General features: G+C 44.4%; 1 protein-coding gene across 1 annotated transcript in view; it reads right to left on the bottom strand.

Moving 5' to 3' along the window:
• The window catches only part of CCDC80 (coiled-coil domain containing 80), a 254,375-nt gene extending 235,155 nt beyond the window's left edge, over window positions 1-19,220 (bottom strand). Inside the window, exons 1-2 of the mRNA XM_063955633.1 lie at window positions 18,891-19,220; window positions 7,441-9,338 (exon numbers count right to left, since the gene is read on the bottom strand). Of these exons, the coding sequence (XP_063811703.1) occupies window positions 7,441-9,327 (1,887 nt within the window). The 5' untranslated portion in view covers window positions 9,328-9,338; window positions 18,891-19,220. The remainder of the gene's footprint in view (window positions 1-7,440; window positions 9,339-18,890) is intronic.
• Window positions 19,221-21,446: the final 2,226 nt, after the last annotated feature.

Genomic DNA, 21,446 nt, shown 5'->3' with positions numbered 1-21,446 from the left:
TGTGTGACTAAGCTAAGCGACACAAGTGGCCGACACAAACACCTGGTCCATCTAGGAGTGGCACTGCAGTGTCAATCAAGACAGGTTGACCCTTCCAAAAAATTGTCCCCAAACAGCACATGATGCAAAGAAAAAAAGAGGCGCACCAAGGTGGCTGTGTGACTAAGCTAAGCGACACAAGTGGCCGACACAAACACCTGGCCCATTTAGGAGTGGCACTGCAGTGTCAATCAAGACAGGATGGCCCTTCCAAAAAATTGTCCCCAAACAGCACATGATGCAAAGAAAAAAAGAGGCGCACCAAGGTGGCTGTGTGACTAAGCTAAGCGACACAAGTGGCCGACACAAACACCTGGCCCATCTAGGAGTGGCACTGCAGTGTCAATCAAGACAGGATGGCCCTTCCAAAAAATTGTCCCCAAACAGCACATGATGCAAAGAAAAAAAGAGGCGCACCACAGGTATAGAATGTAGATGGATAGTATACTTAATGGATGACGAGTGACGACACAGAGGTAGGTACACAGCAGTGGCCTACCGTACTGCTATATATGGTATACTGGTGGACACTGTCAGCAAACTGCAAAACTGTCTAAAATGCACCACAGGTATACAATGTAGATGGATAGTATACTTAATGGATGACGAGTGACGACACAGAGGTAGGTACACAGCAGTGGCCTACCGTACTGCTATATATAGTATACTGGTGGACACTGTCAACAAACTGCAAAACTGTCTAAAATGCACCACAGGTATACAATGTAGATGGATAGTATACTTAATGGATGACGAGTGACGACACAGAGGTAGGTACACAGCAGTGGCCTACCGTACTGCTATATATAGTATACTGGTGGACACTGTCAGCAAACTGCAAAACTGTCTAAAATGCACCACAGGTATAGAATGTAGATGGATAGTATACTTAATGGATGACGAGTGACGACACAGAGGTAGGTACACAGCAGCGGCCTACCATACTGCTATATATAGTATACTGGTGGACACTGTCAGCAAACTGAAAAACTGTCTAAAATGCACCACAGGTATACAATGTAGATGGATAGTATACTTAATGGATGACGAGTGACGACACAGAGGTAGGTACACAGCAGTGGCCTACCGTACTGCTATATATAGTATACTGGTGGACACTGTCAGCAAACTGCAAAACTGTCTAAAATGCACCACAGGTATACAATGTAGATGGATAGTATACTTAATGGATGACGAGTGACGACACAGAGGTAGGTACACAGCAGTGGCCTACCGTACTGCTATATATAGTATACTGGTGGACACTGTCAGCAAACTGCAAAACTGTCTAAAATGCACCACAGGTATACAATGTAGATGGATAGTATACTTAATGGATGACGAGTGACGACACAGAGGTAGGTACACAGCAGTGGCCTACCGTACTGCTATATATAGTATACTGGTGGACACTGTCAGCAAACTGCAAAACTGTCTAAAATGCACCACAGGTATAGAATGTAGATGGATAGTATACTTAATGGATGACGAGTGACGACACAGAGGTAGGTACACAGCAGTGGCCTACCGTACTGCTATATATAGTATACTGGTGGACACTGTCAGCAAACTGCAAAACTGTCTAAAATGCACCACAGGTATACAATGTAGATGGATAGTATACTTAATGGATGACGAGTGACGACACAGAGGTAGGTACAGCAGTGCACTCTGCACTGTACTACTCCTATATAATATTAATTATACTGGTGGTCCCCATTCCCCACAATAAAGCAGCACACTGTGAGCACAGATATGGAGTGTTTTTCAGGCAGACAACGTATACTGGTGGTCACTGTCAGCAAAACTCTGCACTGTACTCCTGCTATAGCTGCTCCCCAGTCCCCACAATTAAGCAGTGTGAGCACTCAGCACAGATATATCATGCAGCACACTGAGCACAGATATGGTATGGAGCGTTTTTTTCAGGCAGAGAACGGATAAAAACTGGTGGTCACTTATCAGCAAAACTCTGCACTGTACTCCTCCTAACAGCTGCTCCCCAATCCTCCCCACAAATAAGAAATAAAGTAAACCAATCAACTTCTACAATAAACGGAGAGGACGCCAGCCACGTCCTCTCCCTATCATCTCCAATGCACGAGTGAAAATGGCGGCGACGCGCGGCTGCTTATATAGAATCCGAATCTCGCGAGAATCCGACAGCGGGATGATGACGTTCGGGCGCGCTCGGGTTAGCCGAGCAAGGCGGGAAGGTTCGAACCTGCCTCGGACCCGTGTGAAAAAGGTGAAGTTCGGGGGGGTTCGGTTTCGGAGAAACCGAACCCGCTCATCACTAATACAGGATAAACAGCGACTCAGTTTTCCTGACTCTAGCCGTTCTGGCTACAGAAACCTTCAAAGCCCTGACCACATCTAGTAACTCGGAATCCTCCAAATCACGAGTAGCCACAGGCACCACAATAGGTTGGTTCATATGAAAGGATGACCCCACCTTTGGCAGAAATTGTGGACGAGTCCGCAATTCTGCCCTGTCCATATGGAAAACCAGATAGGGCTTTTATGTGACAAAGCCGCTAATCCTGACACACACCTAGCTGACGCCAAGGCTAATAGCATGACCACCTTCCACGTGAGAAATTTTAACTCCACGGTTTTGAGTGGCTCAAACCAGTGTGACTTCAGGAAACTCAACACCTCGTTAAGATCCCAAGGTGCCACTGGAGGCACAAAAGGGGGCTGAATATGCAGCACTCCCTTTACAAACGTCTGGACTTCAGGAAGAGAAGCCAGTTCTTTTTGAAAGAAAATGGATAGAGCCGAAATCTGGACCTTAAGGGAACCCAATTTCAGGCCCAAAGTCACTCCCGACTGTAGGAAGTGAATGAAACGGCCCAGCTGGAATTCCTCCGCAGGGGCATTCCTGGCCTCACTCCAAGCAACATATTTTCGCCATATACGGTGATAATGTTGAGCCGTCACATCCTTCCTAGCCTCTATCAGCGTAGGAATGACCTCATCCAGAATGCCTTTTTCTGCTAGGATCCGGCGTTCAACCGCCATGCCGTCAAACGCAGCCGCGGTAAGTCTTGGAACAGACAGGGCCCCTGTTGCACAAGTCCTGTCTTAGAGGCAGAGGCCACGGGTCCTCTCTGAGCATTTCTTGCAGATCTGGAAACCAAGTCCTTCTTGGCCAATCCGGAACAAAGAGTATTGTTCTCACTCCTCTTTTCTTATGATTCTCAGCACCTTGGGTATGAGAGGAAGAGGAGGAAATACATAGACCGACGGGAACACCCACGGTGTCACCAGTGCGTCCACAGCTATCGCCTGAGGGTCTCTTGACCTGGCGCAATATCTCTGCAGCTTTTTGTTGAGGCGAGATGCCATCATGTCCACCTGTGGCAGTTCCCACCGACTTGCAATCTGCATGAAGACTTCTTGATGAAGTCCCCACTCTCCCGGGTGGAGGTCGTGCCTGCTGAGGAAGTCTGCTTCCCAGTCGTCCACTCCCGGAATGAACACTGCTGACAGTGCGCTTACGTGATTCTCCGCCCAGCGAAGAATTCTGGTGGCTTCTACCATCGCCACCCTGCTCCTTGTGCCGCCTTGGCGGTTACATGAGCCACTGCGGTGATATTGTCTGACTGAATCAGAACCGGTTGGTCGCGAAGCAGGGTCTTCGCTTGACTTAGGGCGTTGTTTATGGCCCTTAGTTCCAAGATATTGATGTGAAGGCAAGTCTCCTGCCTTGACCACAGCCCTTGGAAATTTCTTCCCTGTGTGACTGCCCCCACCCTCGGAGGCTTGCATCCGTGGTCACCAGGACCCAGTCCTGAATGCCGAATCTGCGACCTTCGAGAAGGTGAGCACTCTGCAGCCACCACAGGAGAGACACCCTGGCCCTGGGGGATAGGGTGATTAACCGATGCATCTGAAGATGTGATCCGGACCACTTGTCCAGTAAGTCCCATTGGAAGGTCCTCGCATGGAACCTGCCGAAGGGAATGGCCTCGTATGATGCCACCCTCCTTCCCAGGACTCGAGTGCAGTGATGCACTGACACCTGTTTTGGTTTTAATAGATTCCTGACCAGTGTCACGAGCTCCTGAGCTCTCTCTATCAGGAGATAAACCCTTTTCTGGTCTGTGTCTAGGATCATGCCTAGGAGAGGCAGATGAGCTGTAAGAACCAACTGCGACTTTGGAATATATAGAATCCAGCCGTGTTGCCGTTACACTTCCAGAGAAAGTGATACGCTGTTCAGCAACTGCTCTCTTGATCTCGCTTTTATGAGATCGTCCAAGTACGTGATAATAGTGACACCTTGCTTTCGCAGGAGCACCATCATTTCCGCCATTACCTTGGTGAATATTCTCAAGGCCGTGGAGAGACCAAACAGCAACGTCTGAAATTGGTAATGACAATCCCGTACCGCAATTCGGAGGTACGCCTGATGAGGTGGATAAATGGAGACATGAAGGTATGCATCCGTTATGTCCCGAGTCACCATAAACTCTCCCCCTTTCAGGCTTGCAATGACCGCTCTTAGCGATTCCATCTTGAACTTGAACCCTTTCAGGTATATGTTCAGGGATTTTAAATTCAATATGGGTCTGACCGAACCGTCTGGTTTCGGGACTACAATATGGTCGAATAATACCCCCTCCTTGTTGAAGGAGAGGAACCTTGACCACCACCTGTTGAAGATATAATTTGTGAATTGCAGTTAACACTGTTTCCCTCTCGTGGGGGGAAGCCGGCAGGGCCGTCGGTGAGGGGACATCTTCTCAAAGTCCAGCTTGTATCCCTGAGACACAATATCTATTGCCCAGTGATCTAACAGGGAGTGAACCCACTTGTGGCTGAACTTACGAAGGCGTGCCCCCACCGGGCCTAGCTCCGCCTGTGGAGCCCCAGCGACATGCTGTGGATTTTTGTAGAGGCCGGGGAGGACTTCTGTTCCTGGGAACTAGCTGTGTTGTGCAGCTTCTTTCCTCTACCCCCGCCTCTGGCAAGAAAGGACGCACCTCAGACTTTCTTGTCTCTTTATTCGAAAGGCTGCATTTAATAATGTCGTGCTTTTCTAGGCTGTGCAGGAATATAAGGCAAAATATCAGAATTACCAGCTATAGCTGTGGAGACCAGGTCCGAGAACCCTTCTCCACACAATCCTCAGCCTTCCATATGCCTCTTAAGTCGGCATCATCTGTCCATTGCATATTCTACAGGACACGTCAAGCAGAAATCGAGATAGCTTTGACTCTAGGACCCAGTATACTCATGTCTCTTTGGGCATGTTTTATATATACATATCTCTTAAGACAGCATCTTTAATATATATATATATCTCTATATATACATATATATCTATATGCATACTAGGGTCTCAATCTCTGCTGATAAGGTACCTGTCAACGCTGCCACAGCGCTATAAATCCATGCCGACACAAACGCCGGTCTGAGTAGTGTACCAGAATGTGCACGCTATCTGCAGGATCCCTGAGAATAGCTGTTACGTCAGGGCTACCTTTTGGGCAAACGTGACGCCCTAGAGGAAGATTCCCATCATATCCTGGCCCTAGTGGGGAAAGGATACTGCCTGAGAATTCTTTGTGGGAAACTGCAGTCTCTTGTCTGGAGATTCCCGCTCTTTTTCATCATGAGAGGAGGGAAATTTACCTCAGCTTTCTTCCCCTTAAATATGTGTACCCTTGTGTCAGGGACAGATGAGTCATCAGTGATATGCAAATCATCTTTTATTACAATAATCATATATTGAATACTTTTCTGCCATTTTGGCTGTAACTTTGCATTATCGTAGTCGACACTGGAGTCAAACTCCGTGTCAATATCAGTGTCTATTATTTTGGATAGTGAGCATTGAGAGACTCTAAAGGTCTCTGCGACATAGGGACAGACATGGGTAGATTTCCTGTCTGTTCTCTAATCTTTTGTGCAATAAATTCACCTTAGCACTTAATTACACATATCCAAACAGGTGTCGGCGTTGTCGACAGAGACACCCTCTCACACACATATTTGCTCCATCTCCTCCTTAGGGGAGCCTTTTACCTCAGACATGTCGACACACACGTACCGACACACCACACACTCAGGGAATGCTCATCTGAAGACAATTCCTCCATAAGGCCCTTTGGAGAGACAGAGAGAGAGTATGCCAGCACACACCCCAGCGCTATTAACCCAGGAATAACACAGTAACTTAATGTTAACCCAGTAGCTGCTGTTTATATTGATTTTTGCGCCTAATTGTGTGCCCCCCCCTCTCTTTTTACCCTCTTCTACCGTGTAACTGCAGGGGAGAGACTGGGGAGCTTCCTCTCAGCGGTGCTGTGGAGAAAAAACATGGCGCTGGTGAGTGCTGAGGAAGAAGCCCCGCCCCCTCGACGGCGGGCTTCTGTCCCGCTTTCATGTACAATTTTGGCGGGGGCTCATACATATATACAGTGCCCAACTGTATATTATGCAAACTTTTGCCAAAGAGGTCTCTAATTGCTGCCCAGGGCGCCCCCCCTGCGCCCTGCACCCTACAGTGACCGGAGTATGTGGGTTTAGTGTGGGAGCAATGGCGCACAGCTGCAGTGCTGTGCGCTACCTCATATGAAGACTGGAGTCTTTTGCCGACGATTTCGAAGTCTTCTTGCTTCTGTCACCGGCTTCTGTCTTCCGGCTCTGCGAGTGGGACGGCGGTGCGGCTCCGGATCGGACGACCAAGGGTGCGATCCTGTGTACGATCCCTCTGGAGCTAATGGTGTCCAGTAGCCTAAGAAGCAGGACCTATCTTCAGTGAGTAGGGCTGCTTCTCTCCCCTCAGTCCCACGTAGCAGAGAGTCTGTTGCCAGCAGATCTCTCTGAAAATAAAAAACCTAACAAAATACTTTCTTATAGCAAGCTCAGGAGAGCTCACTAAGTAGCACCCAGCTCGTCCGGGCACAGATTCAAACTGAGGTCTGGAGGAGGGATATAGAGGGAGGAGCCAGAACACACCAGAATCCAAATTCTTTCTTAAAGTGCCCTGTCTCCTGCGGAGCCCGTCTATTCCCCATGGTCCTTACGGAGTCCCCAGCATCCACTAGGACGTTAGAGAAATTAAGGTTAGAGCTTTAACATCTGTTTAATAATTAATCGTTAACCATTGCCTTTTAGATAATGATGGACTCTTATTCTGTACATGACAATGACTGACCTATCATAAACTGTGGTGAGGAAAATACTGCCTCACCCTTACAAGATTAATATTCTCTCATCCTCATAAATGAATACTCTCTATTTATACATACATTTACTATACTTTGGGCAGCTGACATCGCCATTTGTTGGTCTGGCATTATTTGCAATGGCTGATACTGCTTGATAATAATAAACAAATAATTTAATAAGAACGCCAAGTAAAAAATTGTAATTGACAAGACTTACCAACAATCTTCGTTTGGCTTCAAAGTTACCCAGGAAAGTTGACAATGATCTTTTCGGAATTTCTGTAAATGTTTTCTTTACTGGCTTTATAAATCCATCATCCTCTCCTTTGCCTCCTTTTTTGTTTTTTTTGTTACCATCCTTTTCTGGTTTTATCTTTTTCTCTGTCTTGTCTTTTTTAGTTTTTACTTTCTTTGATAGTTTTTCTGACTTCTTTTTCTTTTTTTCGATTTTGTCGGGTTTTTCCTCCTTTCTTTGCTCTTTATCTTTTTTAGGAGGAAAATGTTGCTCTTCAATAACCTCTTCCACCTGTGATGTTGTGGGTTTCCCAGGGTCAAATTTGTCCTCATACTCATTATTTACTATTTTATCTACTGTTTTCTTTTTTGATGACTTGGTTTTTGTAGGTTTTTTACGACTTGGTGTTATATCATGAGAACTGTGGTCTTTTCTATCTGTACGGTTATCCCCAAACCGGCCTGTGTTTTCTTTTGTATTGTGCTCTGTAGTGGTTGTTGGAATAGCTGGAGCATCTGTGTGGGGATAGACCATAGCTTTGTTTATTTTGGTTGTAGTAGCAAAGTGCTTTCCTGTCTGCACATGCTGTCTTTCTCTGTGTTTATCTGTTCGCACAGGAAAGTAATGACCTGCTGTTTCTGGATCCCTTGTTGTTACTTCAACTTGCACAAGTAACCTGTGAGACTCAGGAGTGGTATGGACCTTTGTTGTCCATGGTTTTTGAGTGGTGGGAAGTACTGTCGTTGGTAGCGTGGTTGGTGACCTTGTTGCGGTGGTAAATATGCGTGTTGTTGCCTTTGTGATAGGTGGAAGAGTTATTGCTTTAGATGTAGGTGCAGGTGGAAGCACTACAAAAGGTTTTCTTGTAATTTTTAGTCTAGATGACCTTGTAGGAACTACAGTTCTCTTTGGCTCCTCCTTCTTAACTGAGACTTGGACAGTGTTAGTAGCTTGTGTTGGTTTTGTAGCTCTTGTGCTACTACTGCTACCACCACTAGTTCCACTGCTGCTACTACTTTCTCCATCTTCAGATATCTGACCCTCTACTCCAGCTGCTTTACATTTTTGCACAAAACCTTTTTGCCTAAGTTTTTCTATTTTCCTTATTGGACTTTGATCAACAACCTCATACATTGCTTCTAGACGAACAGGGTAAGGATACCTTTCCTCTACTTGCAAAGTCTTCTTAAGCAGAACCATACCAAACTTTCCTTTTTCTAGTTTTAGAGAGGCCATCATTTTTGGTACAATTGATGGATCAAGTGGCTGTTCTAAGATCTTTCCTTCATTTGTAATTCGTCTAATTTTACCCCCTTCTTCTCCTTCATCGTGGAATATGACAATCTGTTGAATATGTCTTTCAGCGAGTTCACAGTAGACATCATTTTTGAGGAGGCTCAGCATTAGGCGGTAATAACCATCAGATGCGTGTGGAGCAGAGATGATCCAGACTCTATTTTTTCCAGCAAAGCTAGCAAGAATATTAGGAGAACTTGAAGCGGAGGGAAATCGTGCTGTTCTAGAGCGCGCAGTTGTTACGCTGTCATCCTTCAGCATTCTAACCTGGGGTTGTCTAATACCAGGCCTTTCCTGTGGATTGGTCTTTTTGGCCCCAGCTTGCCCCTCATCTTTCAGCATAGTTTGTGACAAAATTCGTTTAACTAAATCCTTATTTACAGAACTACTTTGATTCCTAAGTAAACTGTGATTCCTTCTATGGGAAGGTATTGTTCTTACATTGTAAGAGTGTTGTGCTGTACGAAGGGCTCCTCTCTCCCTGTGAGGTATTCTCCCCTGAGAATTATCAGAAGCACAGATTAACCACACAGTCAGCAAGATTGCCAGACGTAATATTAGTGTCCAGTTCATTTTCCTTTTGTCTACAAAAGACAGAAAAAAAGTATTATGGTACACTATGATACCACAGTAACAAGGTAATCATTCATATAAAATTGTGACACTGCTAAGTGCTAATACACTTGTACGGCTAAATGTGTCTTGAGGTTCTAGTTACAATTAGAAAATAACAAATTTTCACCTACAGTATTGATCCAAGCATACAGAATTTTCAAAGCTTCCTATATACTATGTATGTATGTGTGTGTTTGTATGTATGTTCACTGTAGCTTGAACAACACTTATATAGGTATTGATCCCTATTGTAAATTTACTGTCACTGTTCTTAATAGTTAATCATTTATCCCTTTTCTAATAGCCAGTTCAAGTGGCAGAACACAAAAGTTTTCCATGTATATGTGGACTAATCAGTAGCGGATTTACCATAAGGCAACCAAAGCAGCTGCTTATTGCCCTGTGGGTCCCAGGGAGCCGCCAATAAGGTTGTATAAAGGCCATTTCTGGTGGACCACAAGCTCCGACCAAAACTGACTGAGAGCTGGGCTGGCTGAATATTCCCGGCAGGCAGTCAGTGATTAGACAGCTGTTGGGTGCTGGCTCCAGCGCATGACTGTGTCTCCAGTCCTGGAGTATTGTGCATGCAACCCATCATGACACACGTGTATATGACATCAGACATGCAGAAAGAGGAACCGGCATCCACACAGAGAAAAACATGAGGTCGTCCAGTGTACTTTATTACAGTATTATTTTAATTTTGTGTAACATCCACCTAGATGACTGCTACAATCACTAGATTTATAATCAATACAGTCAAAGTGACTGAGGGGTGTAATAATGGATATTATAAGGTATGGGGGGACCTGCTAGGCTGCTACAATCAGTGTGGGGGGAGAGGGGGGCACTCATATATAATGCATTCAACACAATGTGATTGGGTGTAATAATACGTATTAGACGGTATGGGTGCCTGCATTATATATCAGTGCCCCCCTCCCCATCACTAATTATAGCACATCCCCCATACTCTATTAGCAGGTCTCCCATCCCTAATAATACCCATTATTGCACCACTCAGTCAGTGACTGTATTGATTATATATCAGTGCCTTTAGTGTGACTCCATTACATGAGGCCTGACAATTACGTTCGCAAACTCGCCATCAAACACGCCATTGTGTGCTTGCCATGGAAGCACTGGACAGAAACCTCAGTAATGTTTGATGACGTTGGCTTATTAGCATTTCACAGCTGTGTTTTTGATCTACGGCAGTCTCTTCCTGAGTAGCGTCTATTATTGTCTGTGTGTGTTTTGGTGTGCCATCATAAGAATGCCGAAGCTTGAATTAGAGCAACAAATGAACATTAAATTTCTTGTTAAACTTGGCAAGAGTGGAAGCAAAATCAGAGTTGTTAGAGCAAGTTTTCAGAGATAATGCTATGAAGAAAAGAGCAGTTTACAAGTGGGTGAAATGTTTTTGTGAGGGAAGAGAAGGTGTCACTAATAATGAGAGAGATAATGAGAGATCAGGACGACCAACAACGGACAGAACTGCAGAAAACATTCCAAAAGTTTGTCAAATTGTGCGTAAAACTCGTCGACTGACATAACAAAGCAAGCGAACATCAACCATGTTTACTATTTGGAGGTACTGAAAAGGCTGCAATGAAAAATGTAGACAGAACTGACCCAAACTTTTTGCCAGCAACTCATGTATCTTGCATCACGAAGAATGTACCTGCTCACACGTCACTGTCTGTGAGGAGTTTTTCAGCTAGTAAACAAATAACTGTGTTGGAACCCCCTTCCTATTCACTTGATTTAGCCCCCAACGACTTTTTTCTGTTCCCGAAGCTAAAGGAAATATTGAAAGAAGGCAATTTGATGACATCAAGAGTAATACGACGACATCTCTGAAGGCCATTTCACAAAACCAGTTCCAAAATAGTTTTAAAGGGGGACTAGACAGACACTGGCATCAGTACATATCAATATCAATACAGACACTGACTGAAGGGTGTAATAAATAATGGGTATTATAAAATGCTGTTTGCTGTTGGAAAATGCAGTCAGTGTCAGCGAGTGAGGGGGGATAATAATGAGTATTTCAGTCGATGTGGCTTGCTACAATCAGTAATCCTGGGTCACTCATATACAATGCAGTCAGTGAGTGAAGGTGTAATAATGGGGCATGGGGACCTGTTACATTCAGTGAGGGGAGCACTGATCTAAAATGCAGTAACTGAGTGGTGTAATAATGAAAATTAGTGGTGAGGGGACATGGTACAATCAGTGAAGGGGGAAGTAATATACTTTAATAGACTATAAGGAGGAAAATCAACATATAATGTAAGAGGCATAAATCAGGAATGAAACTATAGTGCTGTGATTTGTTTGAGGGCGGGGGCCCTAAATCGATATCTTGCTTAGGGCCCCAGGAGGTCTAAATCCACCTCTGGGACTAATGCACTAAGGTGAGTTAGACAAAGTGGCTAAAACGCATCACAAATAGAGGTCCTTTGAAGATCGATTTGACAGTACACATGAGCACAACAAGCACAGGGTAGGCCAGTGGTTCCCAAAGTAGGTGCTGTGGCACCCTGGTGTGCCATAAGGCATTTGCAGGGGTCCTCGGTTTGCTGGTTCAGGACCAAATCAAGTTATTTATGGTCAATGCAATAGGCAAAATTAGAGCTGGTGGCTGCTATTCATAAAACAAGTGGACAAACAAGTGCAACACTGTAAAGCATCACATAACTGCCCTTAAAGATGACAGGTAAGCACAATTTACTTTATTTAATCATTTGTGCTGAATTTCTCAATAAGAAACTTTTGGCCTAGGGGTGCCGTGAAAAGAATGCTGATTATCTAGAGCACAGTGAGTCAATAAAGTTTGGGAACCACTGAGGTGGACATTAAACATCAGGAAATAGCGTATGAGCTTGTTTTGTGCATTCATAGAAAGCCTGCATTGGAAGCTATTCTGTGTCGTCAGGACATTTGGAGGGAAATTTTTACTTACTAGAGTGAGTTTAAGAATAGCAATAAATACATCACCTATGCAAAGCGTATTGTCAAGTACAGTATGACTTTGAAGGATTCTTGCTATTTATTTGGTCCATTAGACATTTAATAAAAGTAAAATACTGACAATGTTTTCCTCAATAGTGATCTCCTATTCACTATTTTAAGTGAGATGTGCTCTTCTGGCACAAAATGTAGGACATTGGGGTACAAGGTATGGGAGAGGTATATGGGGGTGCTTTATGAATGAGACAAGTGCTTTAGGCTTGCAGATGAGAGTTATTGTTTTTTCCCAACGTTTTTAACATTACCCAAATCTATACTAATACCCATTTTTATCTACCCCAAATTTATTTTTCAGAAAAGCACTTGCTTTTTACCATTTTTTTCACTGTTTCAGAATAATGCATATAACAGCCATTTGACATATTTTAAGAACCCTAAATACTTTTATTATGGCCGCTAATAGACTTCTATACTGTTATTTTTTTTGGACTACAAACAGATTTCCCTATTTTCACCTACATTTAACGCCAGTGGCATCTAGGGCTAAGACTCTCGGGGTGGCGGCTATGGCTAACCTCTCCTTTAATGCCTAACCCTAACCATAGTAGTGACTCTGATACTTACCTTCGGGATGTCAGCGGTCGGTGTTCCGGTGACGGAATTCTGAGTGGTGTCAGGATTCTGGCATCAGTCACATGACCGATGGCATCCCAACTGGTGGGATGCTAACCGCATCCCCACTGTTTCACGGTTGGGTAAACCACTGGCAAGAACAAAATAGTCATTAATCTGATGATGGAAATTTGCAGTACACTGTACTTGGATGCACAAGTGTAGCATTGCTACATTGGTCCGTGTCAAATAAACTGTACATTTATGTCAGTTTTTCTATTTTTTCTATTAATATATCTTGTGATGGAACACTGAAGTTATTCATCTGGCACATTGCTGTATGGCAATTTTCAAAAGAAAGATGTTATTAAGTTTCATTCAATGCAGGAAGAAGCTTTGTTACTGTGGTTAGTATAGATTTTGTACATTCGCCTCATATAAAACATACAGCAATGATACATTTCAAAAACAGTTCTGTAGGCATGCCTCTAAGCTTTACTAAACACAGCCCTATTATGTTAGAGATATTTCAATACAAATAATAAGGATTCTAATATATGTAGTCAGCTGTGGTTACAAATTTGCAATGGCACCCTCTTATTTCCTTCATTGTATTACAGAAAAATATAGGGGGTCATTCCGAGTTGTTCGCTCGTTGCAGATTTTCGCTATACTGCGATTAGTCGCTTACTGTGCATGCGCAAGATTCGCAGAGCGCATGCGCTTAGTTATTTTACACAAAAGTTAGGTATTTTACTCACGGCATAACGAAGCTTTTTCATCGTTCTGCTGATCGGTGAGTGATTGACAGGAAGTGGGTGTTTCTGGGTGGAAACTGACCGTTTTCTGGGAGTGTGCGGAAAAACGCAGGCGTTTCAGGGAAAAACGCGGGAGTGGCTGGAGAAACGGGGGAGTGTCTGGCCGAACGCTGGGTGTGTTTGTGACGTCAAACCAGGAACGAAACGGCCTGAGCTGATCGCAATGTAGGAGTAAGTCTCGAGCTACTCAGAAACTGCTAAGAAATTTATATTCGCAATTCTGCTAATCTTTCGTTCGCAATTCTGCTATGCTAAGATACACTCCCAGAGGGCGGCGGCCTAGCGTGTGCAATGCTGCTAAAATCTGCTAGCGAACGAACAACTCGGAATGAGGGCCCTAGAGTGATACCATATAGCAAAATACAGAATATGGTATCAAATCACAGAATGCCTTGGTCCAAGGTATGATATACTGTATTAGCCAATATGTTCATGTCAACACAGACAGCACATGGTCTCGTGTACACCTATACATTATGCATTGACTTTGTCCAGGTCTTCTTGTCAGAGAGTGGACAAGCAAAGTGTTATAGACAGTACTAAGGTTCAGAATGTGTATGTTCTAATGTGCACAAGCCTAACCCCTGACAATAGGGGCAGATTTATCAACAAGTGATATTCCTGTTATTACTCGTTACGAATGATAAATGGTGCTCCAGCCAATCCGCTCCTGTCATTTTTCAAACACATGACAGGAGCTGATTGGCTGGAACACCATTTATTATTCGTAACGAGTGATAACAGGAACATCACTCGTTGATAAATCTGCCCCAATGTGACTAATGGTAGAGTACGTAGTTTAACTCCACAGGTCACCCATAAATGTCAGCCTGACCCAGATCAATGGGGGTATTTGTCTGCTACTGGAGTTATCACTTGAGCCAAAGCTAAATAAGTTAGTCATTGCTAAATTCAAGAGTAGTAAAATAATTCCCAAATGTAATAATGTAGGTCTGGTCGACATTTAATTACATGTAGGCAAGTCTTGCAATAGAAGTCTGTTTAATCACTACTGTTAAGAGACTATATTGTTAATTTAATAAAGTATCAGTGACGCCCTCAGCATTGTATAGATTGCAGTGTGAAATACTACTACATCTTCTACAACCAATAAGAATCAGGTTTACACTACTTTACACTCTCAAATAGCACAGTACCTTACCACAACACTATCCCACACGCTAGTCTCTGTTCCAGGGCCGGCTCCAGGCATGTTCCAATAGAGCGGCCGAACAGGGCTCCGCACTTTATGGGCGCCGCTAGCTTTGGCCACCATATTGGAGCCTGGAGCCGTCCCTACAGCAGCAGCACTGCAGTGTCCGTCTCCTAGCAGAGACGTGCACTGCATGCAAAGTCCGGCCCCTGTGTAAACCACCCTCCCTCCCCGCTAACCGGCGCCAGCCCATGAGCCAACCAGAGCTCGCGGTCCGGCAGCTGAGGCTCCTGATTGGCTGCCGGACCGCAAGCTTTGATTGGCTTGCGGACCGGCACCTAGTTGAAGCTGACACCGCCGCGGCCGCTGGAGATTGAGGGCTAGGAGAGGCGCACGCTGCGCTCTCCTCCCCGCCCTCAGCTAAAGAGCAGCAGCGGCAGACTCAACAGAAGCGCGGTGAGCAGCACGGAGGCATGTGGGGGGGGGGATATCTGGCACTGGGAACATCACTGACACTGGGGGACATGTCTGGCACTGGGGGACATATCTGGCATTGGCGGCATATCTGGCACTGTGGGGACAAGTGTATCTGGCATTAGGGGCATATCTGGCACTGTGTGGGGCATATATGTATCTGGCACTGTGGGGGCTTTTATGTATCTGGCACTGGGGGCATTTATGTATCTGGCACTGTGGGGGCATTTATGTATTTGGCACTGTGGGGGCATTTATGTATCTGGCACTGTGGGGGCATTTATGTATCTGGCACTGTGGGGGCATATCTGCACTGTGGGGGCATTTATGTATCTGGCACTGTGGGGGCATTTATGTATCTGGCACTGTGGGGGCATATCTGCACTGTGGGGGCATTTATGTATCTGGCACTGTGGGGGCATATCTGCACTGTGGGGACATTTATGTATCTGGAACTGTGGGGTAATTTATGTATCTGGCACTGGGGGTATTTATGTATCTGGCACTGTGGGGGCATATCTGCACTGTGGGGACATTTATGTATCTGGAACTGTGGGGTAATTTATGTATCTGGAACTGTGGGGTAATTTATGTATCTGGCACTAGGGGCATTTATGTATCTGGCACTGTGGGGGCATTTATGTATCTGGCACTGTGGGGGCATATCTGCACTGTGGGGGCATTTATGTATCTGGAACTGTGGGGACATATCTGGCACTGTGTGGCCATATATGTATCTGGCACTGCTGGGGTGCATGTCACGTGTAGCTGGCACTGCTGGGGGCATGTCACGTGTAGCTGGCACTGCTGGGGGGCATGTCACGTGTAGCTGGCACTGCTGGGGGGCATGTCACGTGGAGCTGGCACTGCTGGGGGGCATGTCACATGTAGCTGGCACTGCTGCAGGGCATGTCATGTGTAGCTGGCACTGCTGCGGGGCATGTCATGTGTAGCTGGCACTGCTGCAGGGCATGTCATGTGTAGCTGGCACTGCTGCAGGGCATGTCATGTGTAGCTGGCACTGCTGGGGGGCATATCATGTCTATCTGGCACTGCACATTATATGTATCTGACACTATACTGGAGACATTATGTGTATCTGACACTATACTGGAGACATTATGTGTATCTGACACTATACTGGAGACATTATGTGTATCTGGCACTATACTGTAGACATTATGTGTATCTGGCACTATACTGTAGACATTATGTGTATCTGGCACTATACTGTAGACATTATGTGTATCTGACACTATACTGGAGACATTATGTGTATCTGGCACTATACTGTAGACATTATGTGTATCTGGCACTATACTGTAGACATTATGTGTATCTGGCACTATACTGGAGACATTATGTGTATCTGGCACTATACTGGAGACATTATGTGTATCTGGCACTATACTGGAGACATTATGTGTATCTGGCACTATACTGGAGACATTATGTGTATCTGACACTATACTGGAGACATTATGTGTATCTGGCACTATACTGTAGACATTATGTGTATCTGGCACTATACTGTAGACATTATGTGTATCTGGCACTATACTGGAGACATTATGTGTATCTGACACTATACTGGAGACATTGTGTGTAAGGAACACTACTGTGTGTAAGGCTGCTAATTGTGTGCGTAGAGGGAGTGTGAAAATATATTTATTTATAGTTTGATGATATGAAGTAACCAGGCCACGCCCACTTTCCAGAGGCCACACCCACTTTCCCAGGGGCGCGCGCATAGGGGGGAGGGCGCTTTTCAATTTTCTCACTCAGGGTGCTAGTAGGCCTGGAGCCGGCCCTGCTCTGTTCAACTGAAGACAGATTTTAATTAGCATCATAATTCTCATATATGTGAAGGGGATGCAGTTAAAATGGAACATGTCGGGATCCTGACGTTCAGGAGATCGACACCGGAATCCCGACAACTGGCATCACGACAGCCGGCATTTTACCGACAGATGGAAGCCCAACACCTGCCCGATATTCCCACTCGGTTGGTCCGAAGCATGGTGAGCGCAGCGAGCCCGCAAGGGGACTCTCTGCCTCGCTGCTGGGATTCCAGCAGATGGGATGCCACTGTTGGTATACTGACAGCCGGCATCCCGTCTGCCGGTATATCATACCGAATCCCTGTGAAGAGATGTTCACAATTTATCAGCTACTTTATAGCTACTGTATTTGTGTGCGGTATGCTATTAACATACCGCCTGTCATGATCCCGGCTGTCACAATAAAAACCCGGGATGACGACGGGGGTACTATACCGCCGCTGGAATACCGGGGAGGTAGGTGATTCCATCTCTATGGGTGTCCACGACACCTATAGGGGAGAATGCAATCTGTGGCGAGAAAAGCATGCAATAGAGCCCGCAGTGTGGCAAGCGCAGCAAGCCCGCAAGGGGCTTAGTTGCGCTCGACCCCCTGCCGGCATTCTGGCACATGGGATGCCGATGTCAGTATCCTGACATTCGGCATCCCGGGCGGCGGGATCACATACCGGTCCCTTGTGTACAACTCAGTTTTCATTACTATTTTGCTTATATTTCATAACTTAGTTTTAATGTGTTTTATTGTATTTTATATAACCTACATTGTTTCGTATACTTTTTTTTACCTGGACATTATTTCTGTATTTTATTGCAAAATATATAGACATTTCTATATGTCAAATGAATATATTGCATTAAATGCTGATGTTTTCTACCTTCCCATCCTGGATGTAACATCTCTCTGACTCATGTAAGTTTCAACCCTCCCCCAACATTTCTAACTTCTATCTCAAAACAGCTGAAGTACATTTGGTTTGCTGGAATATTATGGGAGCCTCTGTGTTTTGGCTTATTGAACAAATGCTTCAATGTTGTCCACTAGGTTCATGAGATCATCTGTATCAATAAGGCTCAGTATAGTAATATAGTATATATATGCAGCTTGTTGGTGACAACAGGAATGCCAGTAACTTGGATCCAGTGCAGAAAGAGTTAAACCCTTCTCCAAGCAGCACATTGCAAGGAAAGTCAACTTTAGCTGCTATAAGGCAAATCAAGCAAGAACATAATAAATATAGGTGAAAAAATAAACCAAAAACAAATAAGCCAAACCTGTTATTTATTTTCTATAAAATGATCATTCACTTTGTATTGATCAAAAGCAATAGTTTAATAACATACTTCCCTTTTGCATGCTTTTCAATAGGCAACCACATTAACCATTTGCTTTGTTTGTTTTTAGAGTTTTTAAAACTTTAAATATCACAAATGAGTGCAGTATACATTAGTATTACCTATTTGTGTACTGTATGATGCCTGGGCCACTGCATACACAGATTGCATGAATGCAGAATACTTTCTAAATATATGAAACAATTCTAAACATTTATTTAAAAAAAAAAAAAAGTTGACAAAAATTACAGTAGTAGCCCTGAAACAAAATGACTGTTGATTGTAAATAAGGCAGATGTCAGTTAGCTTTATTACCTTGTCTCTTCTGCTACCAATTACACATCCATTCCTATCTTTTGATGAAGTCAGCTGTTTTCTTAAAGCATCAGGTTCCTTAAACGTTCATAGTATTCTCCCTCATTTTCCTCTTCTCCTTGGTCCTTTGTTTGTGGTAGGGATGAGTATGAATTAATATAACGTATATTCCTGCCTGAAGGAATACAAGGACACAAGTTTTACTTGGACCACTGTTTATTCTTCTCCCCGACTCCTATTTCCTGTGCACTTTTAATATTTAGTTTCAGTGAGAGGAGTTTAGGGAAAATGTCTACTCCACTGTAAAACAAATCACACAAGAGAGCAGCAGCCACTGCAAGCCAGAGAGAAAATTTGGGAAGTATTTAACTGATCAGCAGAACACCGCCTCCTGTCCAATGGAAGCACCGAGGGAGGGCAGAGGACTCAAAGTTTCTTGTGGGGCTGGAACATTACACATCATCAGAAAGCCAGGACCTTATCTGTATATCACAAATTGACTTGGGTCCTGATTTTTAATTGTTTTGGGCATATTTAGAATTACACATGATAATTAGTAATAGCATAAGCAGAATATGACATACATTAAATTAGTTAAATGTAAAGAGAAAACTAAATATACAGTACCTCGTTTATAGGTTGTATTATTTTCTGTTTTAAATATTTATTAAAAATTACACAAGTCCTTTTTTGCTTGTTTCACTTTTTTTCTTCTCTATCATCTATTTTTTTTTTATTCATTCATTCATTCATTCATTCATTCATTCATTCATTCATTCATTCATTCATTCATTCATTCATTCAAGTTCGGCTTCTTTGTGTACATTTTTATTTTACTAAGATGCCAAATTCTGCCATGAGATAGCTCCACTGTTGTTTACTGTTGTCTGGATGCTAGCTCAATATAATGCAATCCAACTTCTGTACCTTTATGTGGGGCCCGTGACTGACAAAATACTGCCTGCATCACCCCCTCGCAGCTCCAGCCACACCTCCCGCTCCTCCTGCAGCCCCCACAGCTTACCATTCCTACCATTCTGGGTGCTGGTTGTTCAAGTTGGAAAGCTGAAGGCAGGAGCCAGAGTTCGCTCGTCAGTTCCTGATTGGCTGCCAGTCCCCAAGTTCTGATTGACTCGCAGTTGGCGCTAAATTCAAAATGACACTGGCTCTGTCCCTCCATGGCTGTCTGCCGGTAACCAGCTGGTGGCCTGGCTCTGATACACACTGTTTCCACCCCGGCCTCCTCTTGGTCCAGGCTCAGGATTGAAGTACCGGCTGTCTTGCCTGATGGCGGTCTTGAATGCCAGACTTAATAGCACATGTCGTTGGTAGTACTACCATTTGAAAGAAGTCCATAAAACATGGACGTACACTCATTTACTATTTAAATAACTTGTTTTATTTATTCCTAATCTATATGTGAGTTTCTCATAGCGCTGTGTTTTACAGATCATTGCAGTGTATTTTAGCTATTGTAAATGCAAACTGTGCAAAAAAAAGAACCACCGGTACTTCCAAGGTAATGCTCACTATTAGTGACATTTATAAACGTGGTTCACAAATAAATGTGCAAAAAACGTCCACTAGCCGTTCTATGGTAATGCGCACGTCCCTACTCCACCACAGGATATAGGTGGTCATTCCGAGTTGATCACAACCAGCAACTTTTTGCTGCTGCTGCGATCTACTAGTACACGCCTACGGGGGAGTGTATTTTAGCTCAGCAGGGCTGCGATCGCTTGTGCAGCCCTGCTATGCTAAAAAAATTTCAAGCAAAAGAAGACCAGCCCTATACCTACTTACCCTGTGCGACGATCCCTGCGATGCTGGAGCCGGCTTTGACGTCAGACATCCGCCCTCCGTTCTTCTGGACACGCATGCGCTTTACTCACCACTCCCTGAAAACGGCTCCAAATGGTCCGGATCCGCCCTGGAACGCCTTCTTCCTTTCAATCTTCTTTGCGGTCGGCTTTGCGACCGCTTCCTTTGTAAGTCGCGACGTAATGGTCGCCGGGCAACATAGCGCACGCGCACTGCGGCTGCCGCGCATGCACATTCTGCACCTGTTCGCACCGCAGCGATAAACCGCTGCGTGCGAACGGGTCGAAATGACCCACATAGTACAGAGGTGACCAAGCCTTGTCTGTGACACAGGCATCCAGAGTAGTGTGGGAAGCATTTACTATTTACTAGTTACTGTCTGATATGCTCAATAAACAAAATGTCTTACAATACAATGTATATTATAAGCATGTAGTAAACAATTCTGCTTCATTTTGGATCCATGTTGAGGTTTTTGCTAATTTTTAACAATCTGAATAATTTATAATTACTGTGTATTTTAGAGGTTTGTGCTGAAACGATTTTATCACCTGAACAGTTACCATGTTGTCCACAAGTGCCTGAATCACACCCAGTGCCAGTGTTCACATAGCTGGGTAATTATTTGTAACTTCGCATAGGCAAAAAATTCTGAAAACCTCTACGCAGCATTAGTGATGAGCGGGTTCGGTTCCTCTGAATCCGAACCCGCCCGAACTTCAGTTTTTTCTTCAC

Source organism: Pseudophryne corroboree, chromosome 2 (assembly GCF_028390025.1).
Source record: "Pseudophryne corroboree isolate aPseCor3 chromosome 2, aPseCor3.hap2, whole genome shotgun sequence".
Classification (NCBI taxonomy): Eukaryota; Metazoa; Chordata; class Amphibia; order Anura; family Myobatrachidae; genus Pseudophryne; species Pseudophryne corroboree.
Note: the sequence above shows the minus strand (reverse complement) of the source record. Positions and strands in the feature narration are given on the sequence as shown.